Here is a 26720-nt window from a genome sequence, read left to right as displayed (position 1 = left end):
TTTGATGGTCAACAAAATACAATTTTCCAGTAATTCATTTTTCACACTCTAGGTATGACAATGGCTTCTCTGTGTGGGATTTTTTACTTTTAAAGGGTTGTCCACTACATGGACAACCCCTTCTCAATCCTCATGCTTGGTCCTGTTAAAATAAAAGCACTGATACAAACCTCCCATGGAGGCATCATTCAAGCGGTGTCAGCACTTGCGCTCCCGAGGCTTATATGTGAGGTTGTTACGTCACGTGAGCTCTTCAGCCAATTAGTGCTGGCGTGATTGTCCCCATCTTCAGACAAATTGAACATCAAGAAGAAGTCAGAGAGCAGCCCTGGCTTCCTGTTGATGTTCAATGCATCCGAAGGCGGGGATACTGAAGCCGTCGCTGATTGGGCACAGGACTCATGTGATGTAACAACCTCACATGAGCCCCGGGAATGTGATTGCCGACACCCCTGGAATGGTGAATGAGTGTTTTTATTTTAACAAGCCAAATATGAGGAATGACAAGGAATTGCCCTAATCGTGGACAACCCCTTTAAGAAAGTACAATTTTCGATTAAAACATTTCAACATTCTGAACATGAAAAAGGCTTCTCCCTTGTGTGCCTTCTCTGATGTTTTTTAATAGTTGATTTCCGTGTAAAACATTTCCCCCATTAAAAACATGAAAAAGACTTCTCCCCTGTGTGAACTCTTTGGTGACTAAGAAGAGATGATTTCTTCACAAAATATTTCCCACATTCTGAGCATGAAAAAGGGGTCTCCCCTGTGTGGGTTCTCTGGTGCATAACTAAACTTGATTTATGGTTAAAACATTTCCCACATTCTGAACATGAAAAAGGCTTTTCCCCTGTGTGGATTCTCTGGTGGCTATCAAGATGCGATTTCTGGTTAAAAGATTTCCCACATTCTGAACATGAAAAAGGCTTCTCCCCTGTGTGGGTTCTCTGGTGCTTAATCAAATCTGATTTCTGGATAAATGATTTCCCACATTCTGAACATGAAAAAGGCTTCTCCCCTGTGTGGATTCTCTTGTGGCTATAAAGATATGATTTGTGGTTAAAATATTTCCCACATTCTGAACATGAAAAAGGCTTCTCCCCTGTGTGCGTTCTCTGGTGCTTAACCAAATCTGATTTATTCCCAAAACATTTCCCACATTCTGAACATGAAAAAGGCTTCTCCCCTGTGTGAGTTCTCTGGTGACCAAGAAGAATTGATTTTTTCCCAAAACATTTTCCACATTTTGAACATGAAAAAGGCTTCTCCCCTGTGTGAGCTCTTTGGTGACTAAGAAGATATGATTTTTTCCCAAAACATTTCCCACATTCTAAACATGAAAAAGGCTTCTCCCCTGTGTGGGTTCTCTGGTGGTTAACAAAATATGATTTATAGTTAAAACATTTCCCACATTCTGAACAGGAAAAAGGCTTCTCCCCTGTGTGACTTCTCTGGTGTATAACAAGATCCCATTTCTGGAAAAAATATTTCCCACATTCTGAACAGGAAAAAGGCTTCTCCCCTGTGTGACTTCTCTGGTGTATAACAAGATTCCATTTCTGCATAAAATATTTCCCACATTCTGAACAGGAAAATTGCTTCTCCCCTGTGTGGGTTCTCTGGTGCTTAACCAAATCTGATTTCTGGTTAAAACATTTCCCACATTCTGAACAGCAAAAAGGCTTCTCCCCTGTGTGAGTTTTCTGGTGCTTAACCAAATTCGATTTTTGTGTAAAACATTTCTCACATTCTGAACAGGAGTATGGCTTCTCACCTGTGTGACTTCTCTGGTGTCTAGCAAGATCTGATTTCTGGTTAAAATATTTCCCACACTTGGAACAAGAAAATCTTTTCTCCACTGTGTGAATTTTTTTATGTTTAAGAAAAGGCTTTTCGAAGTGAAAATTATTTCCAGATTCTGAATGTGAAAATGGTTTCTTTGCTTTAGGAGCAATTTGTTTTTTAATTCTTATTTTTTTACTTTCATTTTCCTTAGCAGTCGGTAATGAATCAGAAGACAGGACCTGTTTCAAAGCATCAGATGACAGATCTTTGCTGTGAAGGGATGATGGTATGTCTGGAGTAATGGCATTCACTTTAGTTGTATCCTGTGGGATATCGAGATCATTTGATTTAAAAATTGAAGATGTCAGCTGTCCCTCTGATCTCCTGGTACAGTCATCTGCCAAGAATAAAACCAATTATTTTTGAATAAAATATCCTTGAATTTTATATTGTTCAACATTTCTACTTAAACTGTCTGTAAAAATGGCCAGCTATGTAAAATTATAGAATTATTCACAAAGACAATGACAGTTCACAGTCTAATAGAACACCTCATAGGATGAACCAGTACAGCGTGGTGTCCAACTGTTTATTCATTCTGCTTCCCAAATACGGAATAAAAAGCCATCAAACAATGTTATGTAGGTGAAAATTATAGCAATAACAACTTCTACTGATCTCACCAAAAACAAGTCCCCACACAGGTCCATCACCTGTCAATGGAAAAACAGAGGTTTCCACATTATTAGTGACTAAAAGGCTCTTAAAAAGCAACATGGCTTCCATAAACCAATCCACCAATATCCACTATCCCAAAGTCAAATCTCCCCCTCACTTCTGAGCCTTGCAGTGTGCCCAAACCACATTTAGCATCCATGTATTTGACATAACTATAGTGAGAAGATCCCACTTCATTTACGGTGTGTGTCTCCTGGAGCACAATCTGGGCACTATGTGTTGGGTAATAAAATACTATTTTGCAATTTTCACTCTCCAACATCCACTACGTGCTAATTTCTAGAAAGTGCCTGTGGAGTCAAAATAGTCACTACTCCTAGGGGATTTCTACTGCTCTGGTTTTCTGCCATTTTGTCATATTAGGGCTTCTTCAAAAGGGGTGTCCCATCTCCTTTGTGTCCTGCTCCTGAGACATCTGCTTCTGTTACCAGGCGCTGTCTTATTCATTCTGCAGGTGGTGCTAGTAATGGAGGTGTCGGAGCAAGAAGCTCTAAGCGGCCCAGGCTCTGCCCAGCCACTAAGATTAGGGTGCCTGGGACCTATAGTACCATCCAGTCTGGCAGCATGGGTGTGTGTGCTGTCCAGCTTGAGTAATCAGCTTCCTGCTTTAGCCAGCTGGAAAGCACCACACCCTACTAAAGCTGGAAGCATAATGCCGGAAGCTGCCAGATACAGCCTTGTTCTCCTCTGGTTCAGTCCTCTGTGCTCAGCTCCCGGCTTGTGTATTTGTTTCCTGTTGTGACCCCGGCCCGTTTACTGACTACTCTTGTGTCTTCTGATTTTGTATTTTCTCTGCCCTCCTGGTTCTGACTCGGCTACCTGACTATTCTTCTTGCCAAGTCACACCACAGAATAGCAGGTAACACCGTGGCCCAAGCTTAGGGGTCTCTGTGTAAGTCCTTGTTCATCACCCTTTAATGTTTAAAGGGTGATGAACGAGAAAATTCCTGAGATCTGGAAAACGGGGTGGATAGTGGCAAGCCTGTTCGTAGGAGCCATCTTTTGAGCTGCCAGGTGACCACGAACAGTGCCCCAATACATTGTGTCTGCAAATTATTCCAGCAAGATCTGCATTCAAATAGCTAAATCCTTCCTTTCTTAACCTGCTATGTGCCCAGACAGAAGTGTACAATTGTATATAGTGTATTGTCAGATTCAAGAGAAGTTGAAAAATAATTTGTAAAAGTCCATTTGTTTCCTATTATCCTTTGTGAAGAATTCCAAAGTTATCACCACATAAAGTGGCACACGTCAGGTATGAAACTTGAGACCTAATTAGGAACACAAAACTGTGTGCGGGAAGTGGTTAAATCAGAGTATTTTGGGCATTAACTACTGTAGTCAAAAATTGTGGCATTTGGTTTTTATACCTTGAGAAAGGCACCGTTCCGCCTAAACGTGCCAGCTTCCATTTTTTGCCTAGTCAAAAATTGTGAGCGTAGACAATAACACATCTACTAAAATGACCAAACTGAACAGTCTCCATCAATAAAAGATGAGTAACTAGTGGTGAAACCTCTCTGGGGTAATTAGAGTATGGGGCTCGGTGGCTCTTGGCAATCTAAACTATCGTAAGGGTTAATATTATCTATCAGATGAGGTTCAAGAAGAAATATTAGACATTCAAGGAGAACTTTTTATAATAGTGAAGAGCTGAGATATCTTAAATTTAGATCTAAGGCATTTGGAAGAGGCAATGGAGACCTTTTTTTAAAGACTACCAGGGAGTTACAGTCTCACATAAGTGAGGCCGGCCGATCCCACCACAATCAAACTATTACACAGAATGAACCTGTAAAAAATAGACATAAAATAAAAAAAAAATTTACATCCCCAACAACAACGTAAGTATGAAGGGAGAACTCCAACACTAAACCGGAGGTGCATTCATTTATGGTGGACCATTGGAGCTACTATAAGTCCTGACCAGAAGAGTAGAGAAAGAATTAGTGCTCCCCATTTCAGGAGAGATTGTGCAGTAATCTGAATTCATTAGGACCGAAAACATAATGGAATTTATGAAGTGGAGTGAATCCATGAAACCAGGACTCGAGCCATGCCAACACATCTCCTGCAGGCGTGAATAAATGTACACTGCTCAAAAAAATAAAGGGAACACTTAAACAACAGAATATAACTCCAAGTAAATCAAACTTCTGTGCAATCAAACTGTCTTCTTAGGAAGCAACACTGATTGACAATCAATCTCACATGCTGTTGTGCAAATGGAATAGACAATAGATGGAAATTATTGGCAATTATCAAGACACCCTCAATAAAGGAGTGGTTCTGCAGGTGGGGAGCACAGACCACATCTCAGTACCAATGCTTTCTGGCTGATGTTTTGGTCACTTCTGAATGTTGATCGTGCTTTCACACTTGTGGTAGCATGAGACGGACTCTACAACCCACAGAAGTTGCTCAGGTAGTTCAGTTCATCCAGGATGGCACATCAATGCGAGCTGTGGCAAGAAGGTTTGCAGTGTCTGTCAGCGTAGTGTCCAGTGGCTGGAGGCACTACCAGGAGATAGGTCAGTACACCAGGAGACGTGGAGAGGGCCAACAACCCAGCAGCAGGACCGCTACCTCCGCCTTTGTGCAAGGAGGAACAGGAGGAGCACTGCCAGAGCCATGCAAAATGACCTCCAGCAGGCCACAAATGTGCATGTGTTTGCACAAACGGTTAGAAACCGACTCCGTGAGGGTGGTATGAGGGCCCGACGTCCACAGATGGGGGTTGTGCTCACAGCTCAACACCATGCAGGACGCTTGACATTTGCCACAGAACACCAGGATTGGCAAAGTCACCACTGGCGCCCTGTGCTCTTCACAGATGAAAGCAGGTTCACACTGAGCACATGTGACAGACGTGACAGAGTCTGGAGACGCCGTGGAGAGCGACATCCTTCAGCATGACCGGTTTGGCAGTGGGTGAGTAATGGTGTGGGGTGGCATTTTTTGGAGTGTGCTCGCCAGAGGTAGCCTAACTGCCATTAGGTACCGAGATGAGATCCTCAGACCCCTTGTGAGACCATATGCTGGAGCGGTTGGCCCTGGGTTCCTCCTAATGCAGGACAATGCCAGACCTCATGTGGCTGGAGTGTGTCAGCAGTTCCTGCAAGACGAAGGCATTGAAGCTATGGACTGACCCGCCCGTTCCCCAGACCTGAATCCGATTGAGCACATCTGGGACATCATGTCTCGCTCCATCCACCAACGTCACGTTGTACCACAGACTGTCCAGGAGTTGGCGGATTCTTTGGTCCAGGTCTTGGAGGAGATCCCACAGGAGACCATCCGCAAGCTCATCAGGAGCATGCCCAGGCATTGTAGGGAGGTCATACAGGCACGTGGAGGCCACACACAATACTGAGCCTCATGACTTGTTTTAAGGACATTACATCAAAGTTGGATCAGCCTGTAGTGTTTTTCCACTTTAATTTTGGGGGTGACTCCAAATCCAGGCCTCCATTGGTTAATAAATATGATTTCCATTGATGATTTTTGTGTGATTTTGTTGTCAGCACATTCAACTTTGTACAGAACAAAGTATTCAATGAGAATATTTCATTCATTCAGATCTAGGAGGTGTTATTTGAGTGTTCCCTTTATTTCTTTGAGCAGTGTATATTACAACCATCAACCACGCTCAACTTAGAGATATATCATGGCACAGATGTAATGTAAATTGCATAATTTATCAAATTTCTGTTTGAAGTTAGTTGATTTTAAAAGAAATTGAAAATTTAAGATAAAGGGAAACTCTGTTGTTATTGTACAGAAATTCACACTTGGCCTCACTGCACATGTTGTCAATTACAAAAAGTGAAGTTTGGCCAGAAAGACTGGACCTGGTCTTGTAGGGACCATATGAGCACATTCAGCAGCACAGAAGAGAGAGAAGGTAGATTCATCCAATAAGATATCAGGGATCTAGGAAGCCAACACCATCATTACCCTCCGCTTTCTCTTACAGGCCCATCATAATATTTTTCTTCAAGTGATTTTCTAACTTGTCAGCACAATCTACGTACGCTGTCATTTGGCTTTGCAGTTTACAGATCTGGACAGGTAAGGGTCAGCGTCTTCTAATTTCAGTTGGAAGGTGTATCCTCCAGGTTGTAAGCTCTAGAGAAAATGGCTTTTAATGCCCAAAGTCATTTGAACAGTTTTTGGTGGAGCAGAATGTTGTGGTCTAGAGGCAAAATGGTGATCACATGTTTGTAATACGGCCGGACTTCACCACCGATAAAGCAGACACAGACAGTGACTGAGAAGACTATGTGACTTCTCTGCATTTAGTGGTTACTACTCACTTTGGTGGTTATCTGTAGGAATCTCCTCTTTACACCACTCATCACCCCTCACATATGTCTCTGTAGTATTAATATGGGTCAGATCTTCACTCTGAAACAAATATTGTAAAAGTCACAGACAGGTGGAGAAGTCCCATCTATGATCAGCTCTAATCCTGCCATCTCCACCGTTATCATTACACAAGTATAAAACATATAATACTGGTGGATAAAACAAGACTGAACACAAGACCTTCACAGCCGTCTACACATCATAGGGGAGATCTCATGACACCTTCTCTCCATCTACCTGATGATCCTGAGGAACATTGGGGTCTTCTTGTTTACAGGCCTGTGGAAGAAGAGGATGGGGACATCTCTCTGGTGTTGTCCTCTTACTGGATAGATCTGGAGGAAACACATACAGGGACTGAATTCATTCTATACATACAGATAATTATAGGCCGTGTGTATTTAGTCCTGTCTATTACCTGGTGATGTGAGGGGCTGTGGAACCTCCATCATGATGTCCTTGTACAGATGTTTGTGTCTTTCTAAATATTCCCACTCCTCCATGGAGAAATAGACAGCGACATCCTGACACCTTATAGGAACCTGACACATACAATGAAACTGTCACACCCCCAATACCGAAATCCCCCAGAACCTTCATAGCATTACTGTATCATGTCCCAGAATTCCCAGCAATGTCACCTCTCCAGTCAGCAGCTCAATCATCTTGTAGGTGAGTTCTAGGATCTTCTGGTTATTGATGTCCTCATGTATCAGGGGGTGAGGTGGAGGCCCCGTGATTAGGCTCAGGGGTCTTCCCCATCCCTCAGACACAGGGTCCTGACAGCGCTCACTAGAGGTCTTCTTCACTACTGTGTAATCCTGGTTATGGAGAGACACATTAATAAATCTCCCTCCAGACATTTCCAGAGTCCTCACCTCCCCAGTTCTGTCCATCTGTTATTCCCATAGATAAGAATGATGTAATGTGACGTCATCAGAATCTCTCACCTCTCCAGTAAGCCGGAAGAGGATCTCTAGGGTGAGGTGGAATATCCTCTCTGCCATCTTGTTTCTGTCCATATCCATCTTGGATGGGTAAATCAGGAAAATTCTCTTATATAGAAGATCTTCACTGAGGGATCTGATATTGTAGAGATCTGAATGAGAATATGAACAGATGTAACATTATAAAAATCCTGTGTAATAATACAATTACTGGAGACAATAAGGGGAAATATATGAGGAGATTTATTATTTTACAGTATTTAGTTTTCTTCTTTACATCTACTAATAAAACCTATATATTTTAGGCCACAGACAACAAGCAGGTTCTTCCTCGGAGTCTGCAGCTGAAGACGTTTCTCATAGACTCATCTTCCATAAAGCGAATTCTCTAATCATTTATTGACACTGGAATCAGCATTGGCAATACTGCAGGAGATATTCATTACACGTAACATGAGAAATAACTACTTGATGAAGAGGACGACATCTTCATCTTCTACTATGGCTCGGGAACATATTTGGTCAGAGTCAGTCACTGACTACATCACCCCCGGCGTCTATATAAATGTTTCCCGTCTTCCTCAGACTTTAATCTTCTATCACATGACATCTCAGGTCTGATTCACACACAGAAGTTTGAGGCATTTATAAAAGCTAATTTGTTTGCACAAATACCGAGGACAGAAATTATTTGATAGCAAAGTCTCCTTGTACAGTGTTTTATGGGGTTTATTTCTGGCCTTCAGTTTTCCTATATTACAAGAAAAGACACCAGAAAAAAGGCAGATATTAAAATGTTTCAACAGAAAATTGGCACCAACAATACTTGCAAAAAACAAACAAACCATAAACGATTTTTTTTTTTTAATTAACTGTTTTGGGCATCAAAACATAGATGTACACTGCAGGGATGACACAGATGTGGCTGCAACAAAAACCCTGGCAGTTTAACCACTTACTGCTGTCAAAAGAAAACATGGCATCTCAGAAGGTTTGACAGAGTTCGGCTCAATGCCCCTCCTCCCCCAAGTACTCGATAGTATGGGGCTGCCTAGTTACTACAATATTTAAATGCCTAATAATGGTTTCTGGGCCTGTAATGTACGAAAGTCTATTAGGTCGGGCACTGATTTTGGGGGATTTGGTTGACTATATAATGTATTTGGGGGCCTGAATTTCAGATGCTAATCCGTTTGTTCTTCCTGTAGATAATCCTCCACTAGAGTAGTCTTGTGGCGACTCTCTCATATAGACCACAGGAAAGCTGGAATATTTGTGTGTATGGGGGAGTTGGGAGAGATAGTCATCTGCCAAATGACCGTTCGGCCAATATCTATCATGTGTATAGGGCCGTTAGTATTACACTGACAGTCAGGGATAATACAGTAGTACAGTGCATCACATGAGCAATCAGAGGCTTGTATGTTGTATGATCGCACTAATAAGAGTTGGTTAACAAAGGTTTAACGTGAATAAAAATATCAGTTTTGGCAACAAGAAATATCCGTCACTATTGGCAAAACAGACTCACTACACAATGTTAAGTCACGTCCATAACAACTTTATTATACTCTATTATCCTATACACGGTGACGTAGATCGAAATCACAAGTCCTACAGCAACATCTCTAATTGGGCCCCACCATCCTTAAAAGGAGTGATTATATACAGTACAGACCAAAAGTTTGGACACACCTTCCGTTTAAAGATTTTTCTGTATTTTCATGACTATGAAAATTGTACATTCACACTGAAGGCATCAAAACTATGAATTAACACATGTGGAATTATATACTTAACAACAAAATTGTGAAACAACTGAAAATATGTCTTATATTCTAGATTCTTCAAAGTAGCCACCTTTTGCTTTGATGACTGCTTTGCACACTCTTAACATTCTCTTGATGAGCATCAAGAGGTAGTCACTGGAAATGGTCTTCCAACAATCTTGAAGGAGTTCCCAGAGATGCTTAGCACTTGTTGGCCCTTTTGCCTTCACTCTGCGGTCCAGCTCACCCCAAACCATCTCGATTGGATTCAGGTCTGGTGACTGTGGAGGCCAGGTCATCTGGCGTAGCACCCCATCACTCTCCTTCTTGGTCAAATAGCCCTTACACAGCCTGGAGGTGTGTTTGGGGTCATTGTCCTGTTGAAAAATAAATGATGGTCCAACTAAACGCAAACCGGATGGAATAGCATGTCGCTGCAAGATGCTGTGGTAGCCATGCTGGTTCAGTATGCCTTCAAGTTTGAATAAATCCCCAACAGTGTCACCAGCTAAGCACCCCCACACCATCACACCTCCTCCTCCATGCTTCACGGTGGGAACCAGGCATGTAGAGTCCATCCGTTCACCTTTTCTGCGTCGCACAAAGACACGGTGGTTGGAACCAAAGATCTCAAATTTGGACTCATCAGACCAAAGCACAGATTTCTACTGGTCTAATGTCCATTCCTTGTGTTCTTTAGCCCAAACTTGTCTCTTCTGCTTGTTGCTTGTCCTTAGCAGTGGTTTCCTAGCAGCTATTTTACTATGAAAGCCTGCTGCACAAAGTCTTCTCTTAACAGTTGTTGAAGAGATGTGTCTGCTGCTAGAACTCTGTGTGGGATTGACCTGGTCTCTAATCTGAGCTGCTGTTAACCTGCGATTTCTGAGGCTGGTGACTCTGATAAACTTATCCTCAGAAGCAGAGGTGACTCTTGGTCTTCCTTTCCTGGGGCGGTCCTCATGTGAGACAGTTTCTTTGTAGCGCGTGATGGTTTTTGCAACTGCACTTGGGGACACTTTCAAAGTTTGCCCAATTTTTCGGACTGACTGACCTTCATTTCTTAAAGTAATGATGGCCACTTGTTTTTCATTACTTAGCTGCTTTTTTCTTGCCATAATACAAATTCTAACAGTCTATTCAGCGGGACTATCAGCTGTGTATCCACCAGACTTCTGCACAACACAACTGATGGTCCCAACCCCATTTATAAGGCAAGAAATCCCACTTATTAAACCTGACAGGGCACACCTGTGAAGTGAAAACCGTTTCCGGTGACTACCTCTTGAAGCTCATCAAGAGAATGCCAAGAGTGTGCAAAGCAGTCATCAAAGCAAAAGGTGGCTACTTTGAAGAATCTAGAATATAAGACATATTTTCAGTTGTTTCACACTTTTTTGTTAAGTATATAATTCCACATGCGTTAATTCATAGTTTTGATGCCTTCAGTGTGAATGTACTATTTTCATAGTCATGAAAATACAGAAAAATCTTTAAATGAGAAGGTGTGTCCAAACTTTTGGTCTGTACTGTATATATATATAGTACAAACCAAAAGTTTGGACACACCTTCTCATTTAAAGATTTTTCTGTCTTTTCATGACTATGAAAATTGTACATTCACACTGAAGGCATCAAAACTATGAATTAACGCATGTGGAATTATATATTTTACAAAAAAGTGTGAAACAACTGAAAATATGTCTTATATTCTAGGTTCTTCAAAGTAGCCACCTTTTGCTTTGATGACTGCTTTGCACACTCTTGGCATTCTCTTGATGAGCTTCAAGAGGTAATCACCGGAAATGGTCTTCCAACAATCTTGAAGGAGTTCCCAGAGATGCTTAGCACTTGTTGGCCCTTTTTTCTTCACTCTGCGGTCCAGCTCACCCCAAACCATCTCGATTGGGTTCAGGTCTGGTGACTGTGGAGGCCAGGTCATCTGGCGTAGCACCCCATCACTCTCCTTCTTGGTCAAATAGCCCTTACACAGCCTGGAGGTGTGTTTGGGGTCATTGTCCTGTTGAAAAATGATGGTCCAACTAAGCGCAAACCGGATGGAAAAGCATGCCGCTGCAAGATGCTGTGGTAGCCATGCTGGTACAGTATGCCTTCAATTTTGAATAAATCACCAACAGTGTCACAAGCAAAGCACTCCCACACCATCACACATCCTCCTCCATGCTTCACGGTGGGAACCAGGCATGTAGAGTCCATCTGTTCACCTTTTCTGTGTCGCACAAAGACACGGTGGTTGGAACCAAAGATCTCAAATTTGGACTCATCAGACCAAAGCACAGATTTCTACTGGTCTAATGTCCATTCCTTGTGTTCTTTAGCCCAAACAAGTCTCTTCTGCTTGTTGCCTGTCCTTAGCAGTGGTTTCCTAGCAGCTATTTTTACTATGAAGACCTGCTGCACAAAGTCTCCTCTTAACAGTTGTTGTAGAGATGTGTCTGCTGCTAGAACTCTGTGTGGCATTGACCTGGTCTCTAATCTGAGCTGCTGTTAACCTGCGATTTCTGAGGCTGGTGACTCGGATAAACTTATCCTCAGAAGCAGAAGTGACTCTTGGTCTTCCTTTCCTGGGGCGGTCCTCATGTGAGCCAGTTTCTTTGTAGCGCTTGATGGTTTTTGCAACTGCACTTGGGGACACATTCAAAGTTTTCCCAATTTTTCGGACTGACTGACCTTCATTTCTTAAAGTAATGATGGCCACTCCTTTTTCTTTACTTAGAATTTGTATTATGGCAAGAAAAAAGCAGCTAACAGTCTATTCAGTAGGACTATCAGCTGTGTATCCACTAGACTTCTGCACAACACAACTGATGGTCCCAACCCCATTTATAAGGCAAGAAATCCCACTTATTAAACCTGACAGGGCACACCTGTGAAGTGAAAAACATTTCCGTTGACTACCTCTTGAAGCTCATCAAGAGAATGCCTAGAGTGTGCAAAGCAGTCATCAAAGCAAAAGGTGGCTACTTTGAAGAACCTAGAATATAAGACATATTTTCAGTTGTTTCACACTTTTTTGTTAAGCATATAATTCCACATGTGTTAATTCATAGTTTTGATGCCTTCAGTGTGAATGTACAATTTTCATAGTCATGAAAATACAGAAAAAATCTTTAAATGAGAAGGTGTGTCCAAACTTTTGGTCTGTACAGACCAATTTAAATAAAATAGGGTTCTTAGCAACACTGTTTTTGATCAAAAATAGTATATAAGCTATCCCACCATCGACAAGGTGAAACCGTTCGGGACAGTCCTACACTGTCTAACATTAAAAACCTTACCATGTGTCAAAGTTGACCTCTGTGTGAATAAGGGCTGACAAAGGACTGGGTCCCAACCGTGAATATGATGCTCTGCAATATCCTATAATATTTTAGAATGGCCAAGATGGCTATCGCTTTAATCTAAATGCAGACTAGAGATGAGCGTTGTTCTACTCGAACTGTTCGCCAATCTCAAATTCGAGCTGTTTTGGGCGGTGTTCGAGCCGTTCGGCGAACACGAACAATTTGAGAAAAATTCGGCTGTTCGAGGTTATGTTCGATAACTGTTCGTGCACCAAAATCATAACTGGATTTTTTCTCAGTAATGATGAAAATTAATGTTAATACGCAGTTTGAGTGTACAGCGGGGTGGGGGGAGGGGCAGGGGATGGATCTCTGCAGGAACAATGAAGATCTCCATTTTTTTTTTCTCTTTCCCGCATTTACAGTGGGGAGGTGCAATCTGTCAGCCTATCAGCAGCGCACACACGGAGCGAAGTGCTTTTTTTCACACAAGCAAGGGCATGTGTCATTGGCAGTGTATGTCACATGTCCTTGCCCTATAAGACCCAGCCATTTTCCCCGTCGCCACCATTTTCTCACTGCTGCAGCTGCGTGTTAGACGGCACCGCTGTTGCTGTGTGCGCTATACCTTGTTAATTTCAAGCCAATTTTCGCACAAATCTACAGATAGCTTGGGAGTAGGGAATAGTTGTGATTGCAGTCCTTTTAAGGACTAGGTTACAGCATTTCCTATGACTTTTATCAGGGAGGTCTGTGCTCTTAAATAGATAGGTTGTGGGAGTAAAGACTAATTGTAATTGGAGTCCTTTTCAGGACTAGGTTACATCAGTTCCTATCAGTTTTTGCCAGGCAGGTCTGTGCCAGTGCTGTGCAAGTTTTTTTCACAGCATTTGGCTGAATCTAGCAAAGCTAATCCTTTTTGGCCTATTGCAGAGTGTGTTAGTCAGTGGAGTAGCCTATCTGTGTTGCAAGATATACCACCTGTGTATAGAATACCAATTTTTTTACTGCACCTAGTGAAGTAAAATCTTTTGGGCATAGCATCATTCTATTAGTCCATCTATACTGACCTCCATCAGGTTGCAAATTGAATATAATTTTTTTCTGCATCTAGCTCTGAAAAAATATTGGGCTTCTAGCTGTGTGTGGGACTTGTTGTATTAGTCCATCTATACTGACCTCCATCAGGTTGCAAACTGAATATATTTTTTTCTGCATCTACCTCTGAAAAAATATTGGGCTTCTAGCTGTGTGTGGGACTTGTTCTATTACTCCATCTATACAGACCTCCATCAGGTTGCAAACTGAATATATTTTTTTCTGCATCTACCTCTGAAAAAATATTGGGCTTCTAGCTGTGTGCGGGACTTGTTGTATTAGTCCATCTATACTGACCTCCATCAGGTTGCAAATTAAAAATAATTTTTATCTGCATCTACAGTACCTCTGAAAAAATATTTGGGCTTCTAGCTGTGTGTGGGACTTGTTCTATTAGTCCATCTATACAGACCTCCATCAGGTTGCAAATTGAATATAATTTTTATCTGCATCTAGCTCTGAAAAAATATTTGGCCTTCTAGCTGTGTGTGGGACTTTCTCTATTAGTCCATCTATACTGACCTCCATCAGGTTGCAAATTAAAAATAATTTTTATCTGCATCTACCTCTGAAAAAATATTTGGGCTTCTAGCTGTGTGTGGGACTTGTTCTATTAATCCATCTATACAGACCTCCATCAGGTTGCAAACTGAATATATTTTTTTCTGCATCTACCTCTGAAAAAATATTGGGCTTCTAGCTGTGTGTGGGACTTGTTGTATTAGTCCATCTATACTGACCTCCATCAGGTTGCAAACTGAATATATTTTTTTCTGCATCTACCGCTGAAAAAATATTGGGCTTCTAGCTGTGTGTGGGACTTGTTCTATTAATCCATCTATACAGACCTCCATCAGGTTGCAAACTGAATATATTTTTTTCTGCATCTACCTCTGAAAAACTATGTGGCCTTCTAGCAGTGTGTGGGACTTTCTCTATTAGTCCATCTATACTGACCTCCATCAGGTTGCAAATTCAAAATTATTTTTTGTCTGCATCTAGCTCTGAAAAAATATTGGGCTTCTAGCTATGTGTGGGACTTGTTGTATTAGTCCATCTATACAGACCTCCATCAGGTTGCAAACTGAATATATTTTTTTCTGCATCTAGCTCTGAAAAAATATTGGGCTTCTAGCTGTGTGTGGGACTTGTTCTATTAATCCATCTATACAGACCTCCATCAGGTTGCAAACTGAATATATTTTTTTCTGCATCTACCTCTGAAAAAATATTGGGCTTCTAGCTGTGTGTGGGACTTGTTGTATTAGTCCATCTATACAGACCTCCATCAGGTTGCAAACTGAATATATTTTTTTCTGCATCTACCTCTGAAAAAATATTGGGCTTCTAGCTGTGTGTGGGACTTGTTGTATTAGTCCATCTATACTGACCTCCATCAGGTTGCAAACTGAATATATTTTTTTCTGCATCTACCTCTGAAAAAATATTGGGCTTCTAGCTGTGTGTGGGACTTGTTCTATTACTCCATCTATACAGACCTCCATCAGGTTGCAAACTGAATATATTTTTTTCTGCATCTACCTCTGAAAAAATATTGGGCTTCTAGCTGTGTGTGGGACTTGTTGTATTAGTCCATCTATACAGACCTCCATCAGGTTGCAAATTGAATATAATTTTTATCTGCATCTAGCTCTGAAAAAATATTTGGCCTTCTAGCTGTGTGTGGGACTTTCTCTATTAGTCCATCTATACTGACCTCCATCAGGTTGCAAATTAAAAATAATTTTTATCTGCATCTACCTCTGAAAAAATATTTGGGCTTCTAGCTGTGTGTGGGACTTGTTCTATTAATCCATCTATACAGACCTCCATCAGGTTGCAAACTGAATATATTTTTTTCTGCATCTACCTCTGAAAAAATATTGGGCTTCTAGCTGTGTGTGGGACTTGTTGTATTAGTCCATCTATACTGACCTCCATCAGGTTGCAAACTGAATATATTTTTTTCTGCATCTACCGCTGAAAAAATATTGGGCTTCTAGCTGTGTGTGGGACTTGTTCTATTAATCCATCTATACAGACCTCCATCAGGTTGCAAACTGAATATATTTTTTTCTGCATCTACCTCTGAAAAACTATGTGGCCTTCTAGCAGTGTGTGGGACTTTCTCTATTAGTCCATCTATACTGACCTCCATCAGGTTGCAAATTCAAAATAATTTTTTGTCTGCATCTAGCTCTGAAAAAATATTGGGCTTCTAGCTATGTGTGGGACTTGTTGTATTAGTCCATCTATACTGACCTCCATCAGGTTGCAAACTGAATATATTTTTTTCTGCATCTAGCTCTGAAAAAATATTGGGCTTCTAGCTGTGTGTGGGACTTGTTCTATTAATCCATCTATACAGACCTCCATCAGGTTGCAAACTGAATATATTTTTTTCTGCATCTACCTCTGAAAAAATATTGGGCTTCTAGCTGTGTGTGGGACTTGTTCTATTAATCCATCTATACAGACCTCCATCAGGTTGCAAACTGAATATATTTTTTTCTGCATCTACCTCTGAAAAAATATTGGGCTTCTAGCTGTGTGTGGGACTTGTTGTATTAGTCCATCTATACAGACCTCCATCAGGTTGCAAACTGAATATATTTTTTTCTGCATCTACCTCTGAAAAAATATTGGGCTTCTAGCTGTGTGTGGGACTTGTTGTATTAGTCCATCTATACTGACCTCCATCAGGTTGCAAACTGAATATATTTTTTTCTGCATCTACCTCTGAAAAAATATTGGGCCTTCTAGCAGTGTGTGGGACTTTCTCTATTAGTCCATCTATACTGACCTCCATCAGGTTGCAAATTCAAAATAATTTTTTGTCTGCATCTAGCTCTGAAAAAATATTGGGCTTCTAGCTGTGTGTGGGACTTGTTGTATTAGTCCATCTATACTGACCTCCATCAGGTTGCAAATTAAAAATAATTTTTATCTGCATCTACAGTACCTCTGAAAAAATATTTGGGCTTCTAGCTGTGTGTGGGACTTGTTCTATTAGTCCATCTATACTGACCTCCATCAGGTTGCAAATTGAATATAATTTTTATCTGCATCTAGCTCTGAAAAAATATTTGGCCTTCTAGCAGTGTGTGGGACTTTCTCTATTAGTCCATCTATACTGACCTCCATCAGGTTGCAAATTGAATATAATTTTTATCTGCATCTAGCTCTGAAAAAATATTTGGCCTTCTAGCAGTGTGTGGGACTTTCTCTATTAGTCCATCTATACTGACCTCCATCAGGTTGCAAATTAAAAATAATTTTTATCTGCATCTACCTCTGAAAAAATATTTGGGCTTCTAGCAGTGTGTGGGACTCATTGTATTAGGCCATCTATACCAAGCTCCACCAGCTTTGAAATTAATAATAATTTTTAGCTGCATCTAGCCCTGAAAATAATTTTTCCCAATAGTGGTAGCAATAGAAATATGGGGCGCGCGCCTGGCTAACAAAAATATACGCTTCATAACACAAAACACCAGCCTAGCGCACTGCATTAATAAGATGGCATCATCGTCTCTCCCAGTGCTAGGCCTACTACGCAGGCTAGTATTCCTGTGCCTAAAACACAATGTATGGGTCCGCGCTAGCCACTATGCTGAGGGGTATAAAGCTGCTGCTAACGCTTTATAACAATTCAATTGGCAGATTTTCACAGAGCTCTTCCACAACGCCCACCCATCGGGCAACAGTTGCCCACCCTCCCTATGGGATCTAGTGGCGAATAGTTGATGCCATTAATCAGAGCGTCAGTTGCCCCGTCAACGTGGCAAGCATACGGTAAGGCATGGGAAGAGTGGACACGACTAGTAGCAGGCAGACGGGTTGACCAATGTGAACAAGCCAGATCACAAATCACCATAGAATTTCTCCACCAGCTAATGATGAGGGGCATATCAGGGGCGTCAGCGCAGCGGTGTCTGACCGGAGTAGCATTTCACTTCCAACTACTGAATTGGGGAGATGTGACAAAGATTCATCATCAGACAATCCATAAAAGGGTGGAAAAGGGGTCAGCCAAGTCAGGAATGTAGACGTCCCGTCCCGTGTCACTAAAACTGATTTCTCACATCTTATCCCTACACCATTAACATGACACTCACAATTTGAAGCAACACTAATGTCTACTGCATTTGTGATCGCCTTCTTCGGGTCGCTATGTATAAGCGAATTAGTCCCTCAATCCAAAATTACCACCAGTGGACGCTTATTACACCAGGAAGTAGTCATAGCCAATAATGCAATACGTTTACGCATACACCAATCGAAAACGGTTCCAGCGGGCAGGGGTACTTGGGTACTTCTGCAACCCACAAACGGTACACTGAGTCGGGTAACAATAGTAAAAACATATCTAACCATCAGATCACAAAGTAATTTCTTCGTATCACACATTGATGGAACGCCATTATCAAGATACCTGTTCCAAGCTATATTTAATAAATGCATAACATCGGCAGGGAACCACCCCAAAGATTACGGGACACACTCATTCCGCATAGGTGCGGCCACGGAAGCAGCAAGAGCAGGACTGTCAGAAACGGAAGTTCAGAGGATAGGGAGATGGCGATCCACGTGTTTGGCGAGATACATAAGACCGGACTTGTTATCCTAACGTGGTTTATTTCTTTTACAGGTGACGCTAAGCCAACAGTGTGAGTGATAGGCCACTCGTATATATATTGGGCACAAAAAAGGGCGAAAGTCTGCCCAGGCGGGAGGAAATTAGAGTTTCATAACACATATTTCAACTGGAGAGGTATTAGAGGCCTGCTATGGCCACAGGTACTAATGGAGGTAATCAAGGTAGGGAGAGAGGCAAGAGGTCCGGTCATCTTAGTTATACAGGCCGGGGGAAACAACCTAGGTCATCACAAGAGCGCATAACTAATGGCAATAATGAAACTAGACACTGAGCGCTTCAGAGAATTTTTCACAAAATTAGCTATAGTATGGTCAGAGATTGTGCCGATAGCGGTATGGCAAGGTGCGCGAGACATCACGGCCATCGAATGGACAAGGCGGGTAATAAATATTCGGATGGCAAAATTTAGAAGAGACAGAGGCGGTGTAGTGATACGACACCGACAACTGGAAGGAGATAAAGCAGGCCTCATACGGCCCGACGGTGTTCACTTAATAGATATTGGACTGGACATATTCCTGTCAGGACTCCAGGACGGAGTGGAACAAGCGTTAAGAGTGATGGGTGGGGGGTCAGAGTCCTGCATACGAGTACGCTGGATCCTCCGTGGCCTGGAAATAGAAAGGACATGTTGGAGAGTTACACTTGTTGGCCAACTTGCCGGAGTGGGGACCCAGGGCATGCTGCAACAAGCTGAATTATTTTAGAAATAAAATGCCTTTCTAATGGAATGAGTATAAAGAGTTAATAAAGCTGTGACCGATCCTCACCCATCCAGTTGTAAGAGTTACATTATTGGGTTGTCCATGAAAGGGGGGCGGTAGGGGGGCTGAGCATCTGGGTTTGGTTGAGGGTCCCCACAGTCTGCCTAGGCTAGATTAATTTAAAAATTCTTATTAGATACACAGGCGGTGCAGCTTGCTTCGCAGCTGGGCTACTACGCCCAAAGTATTGCCTAGGCTAGATGCAGTTAAAAATTCTACGCTGACTAGCAGACACTGAAGATTTGGAGCAGACCTCTGAGTAAACAGCTCTTCAGACTCAACCATCTGTGTTACCCCAAGCCATAGTGTATGTAGTTTCTTACAGTTAAAAGGGGGGGTGCGACCCAACCCACCTGGAATTGACGATGCCAACGTCACGTAAGACACAGCAAGGGGACTCCCAAAATTGTGGCACAGACACCACTTAACCCTAGAACGCATACCTGTGGCCTTGCAGGCCCGCCCAGTTAATTGTTTTCTATTTTCTGCAAGATTGCTTTAGTTAGAATTTTGAAACTCTAGGTATTCTTCATGTATATAGTTGTTTGTCATTTGAGTTTGAGTTATTCAATGTTATTTGCACACGGGCCTAAAGGGCCCCAGGTATGTGAAAGTGTAGATTTTTATGGTCATGCGTTCTAGGGTTAAGTGGCATCAATTGCCCCACTGTTGCTTAAAACGGTTGGTGAGGTGATTTTACCAAATCCCCAAGCTTTTAGTCTCCCAAGGATGACACAGGGGTAGAAATGTCCTTGCGAATCCATGATTTGATCATCTTTATGAACGTGAGTCTGTCTACATTCTCAGTGGACAGCCGCGTGCGCTTATCTGTCAGCACACCACCAGCAGCGCTGAACACACGTTCAGAGAGAACGCTGGCTGCATGGCATGACAAGATCTCCAAGGCGTGAGTGGCGAGCTCCGGCGATTTTTCAAGATTGGAATACCAAAATGAGCAAGGGTCCAGTGACACAGTCATGGCTTCGATGTTCACTTGGAGATTCTCCTGTACCATCCTCTCTAGGCATTGACTATGTGTCAGACTTCTTGTCTCCTGTGGCCTTGCAAAGGATGGTCTAAAAAAGTGGTGAAACGATTCCACAAAATTGCTGTTACCAGCAGATACTGTGTTACTGTTACTGTTTGAGTGATGAAGACTCGACAGTCCCACCGTTGGCAAGTTAGAACTGTGAGATTCACTACGTGCACCACTGGTGTTTTGTGGAAAAGCACATGTAAGATTCTGCAACAGATACTCCTGCATTCGTCAATACCTTTTTATGGCAGGAATTATTTCGGCAAATATACTTTTGTACCGGGGATCTAAGAGTGTGGCAACCCAGTAGTCGGGATTACTTCGAATTCTGACAATCCGGGGGTCATGTTGCAGGTAGTGCAGCAAGAAGGCACTCATGTGTCTTGCGCATCCAGAAGGACCAAGTCCTTGTTGTGTTGGTAGCGAGGTAAGAATCATGCTTCCTTCCTCTGCCCTCTCCCTCCAACCTCGCACAACAGAAATGTGATCAAGGTCTCCCTCATCTGATGAGTCTTCCATGCCCATTGCCAGTTCGTCCTCCACTTCTTCCTCGGCTCCTGCACCTTCCTCAACAGTTTGGCTGCTACCATGTGCCCTGGTTAATCCCTCTCCCCCACCCTCTCATGCCTGCCGCCTTGGTGCTGCCAACCGTCTGGACCTTGGAGATGTTATCCCTTCCGCATACAACTCCTCCTCTACTTCCTCCACCTCCTCTTGTCCCACCACCTGACTCCGAATTCTGTTTAACATGTGCTCCAGCATGTAAATCACCGTAATAGTCATGCTGATAATGGCATCGTCAGCACTAAACATCTTCGTCGCCATTTCAAGACTGTGCAGAAGGGTGCATAGGTCCCTGATCTGAGACCACTCCTCCAGCGTGATTTGCCCCACCTCTGGATCTCGTTGGCCCAGGCTATACGTCAGAACGTATTGCACCAGGGCTTGTCGGTGCTGCCACAGTCGCTGCAACATGTGCAGAGTTAAATTCCACCGTGTCGGCACATCGCATTTCAGCCGGTGAACTGGCAGGCCCAACGACTTCTGTAGAGATGTAAGTCGTTGAACTGCGGGATGCGAACGGCGGAAGTGAGCACACAGCGACCGTGCACTCTGCAGAAGGCCATCTAGCCTGGGATAGTGGGCTAAAAATTGCTGGACAACCAGGTTCAACACGTGAGCCATACAAGGCACGTGTGTGACATTGCCCCGGTGAAGTGCCGCACCCAGGTTTGCAGCATTGTCGCACATGGCCTTCCCTGGTTGCAGGTCCAGTGGAGACAACCTTTCATGAAACTGGGTCTCCAGAGCTGACCAAAACTCCTCAGCTGTGTGACTCACATTTCCCAGACATTTCAAAGTAAACACTGATGCGTTGAGCCCTGCTGCCAGCATAGTAAGGAGGTGTGCAGGATTCCTTCTGCGCAGTTAGAAAGCAGGTGGCATTACCAGACAGGCTTTGGGTGCAGGTGGAGGACCGAGAGGAGGTTGAGGAGGCATAAGCAGTGGAGGAAGTTCGAGATAAAGAGGATTAACACACAACTTGTGGGGACGGTAAGACTTGGACAGCAGCCCCTTGTCCTGCTGTCACCATAGTTACCCAGTGCCCAGTCAGCGACATGTAACGCCCCTGTCCATGCCTTCTCGTCCAAGTGTCTGTGGTGAAGTGCACCCTGTCACACACAGAGTTTCTCAAAGAAGCGGTGATGTTGTGTGCGACATGCTAGTGGAGCGCAGGCACACCTTTCTTTGAGAAGTAGTGCCGACTGGGCATCTGGTACTGGGGCACTGTGACGGACATAAGGTCTTGAAAATCCTCTGTGTCCTCCAGGTGGAAAGGCACCATTTCTGTAGCCAACAGCTTGCAGATGGTGAAATTCAACCTCTTAGCTTTCTCATGGCTAGGAGGAAATGGTCTTTTACTTTTCCACATCTGAGGGACCGAGGGCTGGCTGTTGTGCTTAGACGGTGTTGAGTAGGGTGTCCCCGGCAACTGCCGGTCTGTGAGGAAGATGCAGGCGGACATGTTAGGTTGCCTTGATCCAAAGGTGGTGCTCTCGATGTCGGAGAGCGCTCAACACTAGCAGGTGTTTCCACTTCCCAATGAACTGACGACCTGCCAATCACACTGGCTGTTGCGGGTAAAGAGGTGGCAGGTCTGCGTCCAAAAACATGTGTGACTGCTGTCCCCCCAGTCACAGAGGATGAAGAGGCTGCGGATGCACAAGATGGGGCAGACGGTGGTTAGCCCAGCCGGCTAGGCCGCATTGTAGCACAGTGAGCTTCCCACTGCAACTTATGCTTCATATCCATGTGACGGTACATGCATGAAGTACTCAAACTATGTATTTTTTGGCCTCTACTTAGCTTTTGCTGACAAATATTACAGATAACACGAGTTGGGTCATCCTTATCGATCTGAATAAATGCCCAGGCTATGCAAGGCTTAGAGCCCATGTGACCCGAAGAGCCACTACGACTTGTGGTCAGAGGCAGAGTTGTGGTTGAGGATGCAGTTGTTGACGTGCTTCCAGTACTCCGTCTCTGTTCAGGAAGGCGCAACCTAACCTCGTCGTCAATAGCATCTGTGATGCCCCGCTGCGCTTGGTATCACAGATCCTACAAGAGTGCATTGATGGAATCCTCCACAAGAGGCCCCCATAAACATTCACACATCTCCACCTTCCACCTCAGACCAGCAGAGGGAGCCCGTTAGGGATATAAATAGGGAAGGTGGAGCTAGGCAGTTCAGTTCCTCTGAAGAGTTCCTGCAGTAGAGAAGCCTAAGAGAGGTCAGTCTGCAGTGGAGCTCAGTCTAGTCTAGAGAACGCAGTTAATAGTTCAGCAGTGGAGCACGAGGCTCCTGCTTGCTAGATTCAGGGAGCCCAGATAGAGCTTAAGGTGTGCCGGTGCCGTAAGATCAGTGAAGCGCGGCAAGCTGCCGTTAGTGTGTATAGCCTAGTGAGGGCCCGAGTAGGCCGAAGGCGAGTGGCGAGTTAGTACATAAGGGGCAGAGGAGCTTAACCAGCTCACCCCGAAGCATTTACCGGACACAGGATCCGAGCTTACCGGTATCTCTATGACCCAGTAAGGCATAACCGGAATCCCTGGAGAACTACAAGTCCCAGGATCGCTAAGGTGCTGATATGTAACAGAGCCAGGAGACGCTTAGGAGCGTGAACTCCAAGAGAAGGCCCTACCACAAGGTCAGCCAGCGCAGGACAGAGACAAAGTTAGGCCTAGCTCCAGGCAGGTCAGAAACTTACTACGCAGAGGCAAGAAACAGGAGGCCCTACACCCGCTCATTGGGGAGGATCCTGATATGCACCCTTCACCCTACAGTGCTCCGGGATGTGCCTGAATTTCCACCAGTAAAAGGTACTGAAGTGACTACCGTGTCCGTTCCCGTTCTTGCTCTGACCCAGCTGGGTCTCGCCTGTCCTGCATTCCCCCTGCATACGCTGCCCTGAGACCTAGCTCCACCTGTGGGGAGCTATACCATCGAGCTGCCTTATCACCGGCCTCAGTGGACTGCTGCAGCGCTGGTGCTTGTCACCAGATACCACAGGTGGCGTCATGAACTCTTATAAAATTAACAATTATCCACCCTTTTAAAGAGAGACCCCAGGGTACGGGCCAGGGAGCCGACCACCGCGACATCCCCAAGGCCAGGCAAATGCCCGGGTATCGAGTCATCCCCATCCCCAGGGCTAGTCACATCCTCCTCCACCTCCTCTGCTGACCTCATCGACTGTCTGACTGTGGGTTGACAGTAAGTGGGATCTCCAACCTCGTCATCATCACCCTGTGTGTTATCACACCCGTCGCCCTCAGAGCCAACCTCTTCCTGCCCTGACCGAAAAGTCAAGTTGTCGCTCCAATCAGGTATTTGAGTCTCATCATCGTCTTCATCATTGTCTCCACCAACAGGAGTTACAGTTTGGGAACAAGGGTCTACATTATGCTCAGAACCTTCTTCATCTGGTCCTGGATCCAACTTATAAAGATTCTGGGCATCGGATCAGATCATTTCCTCATCTGGATTAACAGAAGCTCTGGAGCAGACCTCCGTTTCCCAGGCTATAGTATGAGTAAACAGCTGGGTAGACTCAGCCATCTGTGTTACCCCATACTCAGACGGGCAGCTGGAGACTTGGGAGCTGTGAGGAAGCAAGTGCGATTGGGGTGACACCTCTGAGGACTGGAGTATTTGTGATGTTGAAATTGAGGTGATGGAGAGCCCACTTGAAGGAGCACTTGATATCCGTTGAAGCACCTGCTGTTTTTGTGCCTCATCTAGAATTTGTAGCGATGGGCATGTCCGTAAGAATGGGATCGTATCACATTGTCCACGAAAAGAAGTCGACATCTTAGTTTGGCTGGAAGATGGTCTTTCTTCTGCAGATGTTACTCCCCCCCCCCCACCGTGGGGGGCCTCGACCCACCGGCGGACAGGCACCAGTATTGGGATAGGGGGGCTGGCCGTCAGGGTCCACCACGACTCTGGCACAAACCCGGCGACACAGAGGTGGCACAGGCAGGAACGGACTGGCCATGTCGGCTTCTCACTTTTTGGATTTTAGAAGGGCATGACATGCCTATATCTGTGTCTCCCCCTCCTTTTACTCCTCCACCTCTTTTCTTTTCGCATGACTATATGTACTTGTCACTTTTCCATGTGTTAGTTGTGTCTTCTGAGCAGTTTGTCAGCTTTTGGACACCATTGAAGGTGTTTTCTATGTGTTTCTATGTGTTTTTGTTTGCCTGCCATTGGTTTTAACGGTGTTCGAAGGTGTTCGACGAACAGTTCGACGAACAGTTCGGCGAACACACGGGTGTTCGACGAACCGAACCGAACTCGAACACTACGGGGGTGGCTCAACACTAATGCAGACCAATTCCAGCACTACTAGGCCAACCAATAAAAAAATATCAGCTATGGACTTCTACACCTACCATATGATGATCAGACAAGGTTCAAACCACATTTTACCATGTAGGCAACTTTTTCATCAATTTATAGTAGATATGTATGCTAAGGTGGAAAGCGAGCGTCCTCTGTACATACGACTGAACCAACAAAAACTTTGAGAGGATGAAAACATTCATTTAAGAGATGCTGTTCCTAATTATGGCAACATGGTCAGCTCTATGTTGCTTGTTCTGGGCGGGGGGGGGGGGGGGGAGTGGGGGGGAATAACCCAAAAAATCTTCTCATATATGCACATGAAGGTAAAACGAAAAACGCTTTACCAGAAAGCGATACAATAGATGGCTGTGCATTAGTAAATCAGTCTAAGGCCGCGGCCCCACTATCAGTATTTGGCCAGTATTTTTTCTCAGGAGTGGGAGCCAAAACCAGGAGTATGTGATAAATGCAGAATTGGTGACTTGTTTCTATTATACCTTTTCTCTGTTTGTTCCTCACCTGGTTTTGGCTCCCACTCCTGAGAAAAAATACTGAAGGAATTACCGTGGCCTTACTCCTTTGTCCGTTACCCAGTGATCGGTTACACTGGGGGGAGTGGGTGAAGGGTTGCACTATGCTGCCCCCTCTTAATATTTTCCATGAAGTCCCCATGAAACGTTGCCTGTGCCGACAGCTGATGGATCTCGCGTCACAGATCTGACAGGATCATCTGGATTGTTCCATAGGACTTACAGGAGGAACCGGTCCAGAAAGCAGAAGATCCAGCAAAGTATCGGCCATATAATGCTGCAAATCCCCCGAATATCATCACTACTATCTACATTACTGTGCTGGAGCTAGGAGAGGAATAATGGCGCTGTGTGAGGACTTCTCTGGGCTTCTGTCCTTCATCCTGCAGTCGTCTGAATGGATCTAATGTGGACGGGAACCAGCTAAGCCGCATTCTGTCCACAGATGTTACCTCACTGTTCACACCACACAGAGACCACAAAAGAGTCTCCGTGCTGAAGGGGTTAATGCCCCCTGCACCCAGTAATGGGGGTCTCCACATACCACCTGCAGAGCCGCCACCACATATATGGTAGAGACTAAATCCAAGTCGGGCACCTCACTGCAATAAAGGACCTCTCCTGACGTCATGCCCATGTGACCATGCAATTTGATGATGTCACTGGAAGGGGCGGGGTCTCATTCTCCATCGCAAACCTGACACTGGAAGGCGCGTTCTGCTGCTGCTGAGGCTGTGGTGATTACACCGAGGAGCTGAGGGGTTTTGGAGGCGTAGATAAGTGGATGTTCCTGTATGGGGGCTGAACAGGGAGA

At 44.1% G+C, this 26720-nt stretch overlaps 1 protein-coding gene across 1 annotated transcript in view; it reads right to left on the bottom strand.

Annotated features, from left to right (window-relative positions):
* Positions 1-310: 310 nt before the first annotated feature.
* LOC141220369 (uncharacterized) overlaps positions 311-26720 on the bottom strand; it is a 39498-nt gene continuing 13088 nt past the window's right edge. The window contains exons 2-7 of the mRNA XM_073666294.1: positions 7842-7990; positions 7533-7712; positions 7310-7433; positions 7129-7226; positions 6840-6930; positions 311-2182 (exon numbers count right to left, since the gene is read on the bottom strand). Coding sequence (XP_073522395.1) covers positions 657-2182; positions 6840-6930; positions 7129-7226; positions 7310-7433; positions 7533-7712; positions 7842-7919 — 2097 coding nt within the window. The 5' untranslated portion in view covers positions 7920-7990 and the 3' untranslated portion in view covers positions 311-656. The remainder of the gene's footprint in view (positions 2183-6839; positions 6931-7128; positions 7227-7309; positions 7434-7532; positions 7713-7841; positions 7991-26720) is intronic.

The sequence above is a fragment of the Phyllobates terribilis genome, unplaced genomic scaffold (genome assembly GCF_046119375.1).
Source record: "Phyllobates terribilis strain yellow unplaced genomic scaffold, ASM4611937v1 Scaffold_285__1_contigs__length_2463970, whole genome shotgun sequence".
Classification (NCBI taxonomy): domain Eukaryota; kingdom Metazoa; phylum Chordata; class Amphibia; order Anura; family Dendrobatidae; genus Phyllobates; species Phyllobates terribilis.
Note: the sequence above shows the minus strand (reverse complement) of the source record. Positions and strands in the feature narration are given on the sequence as shown.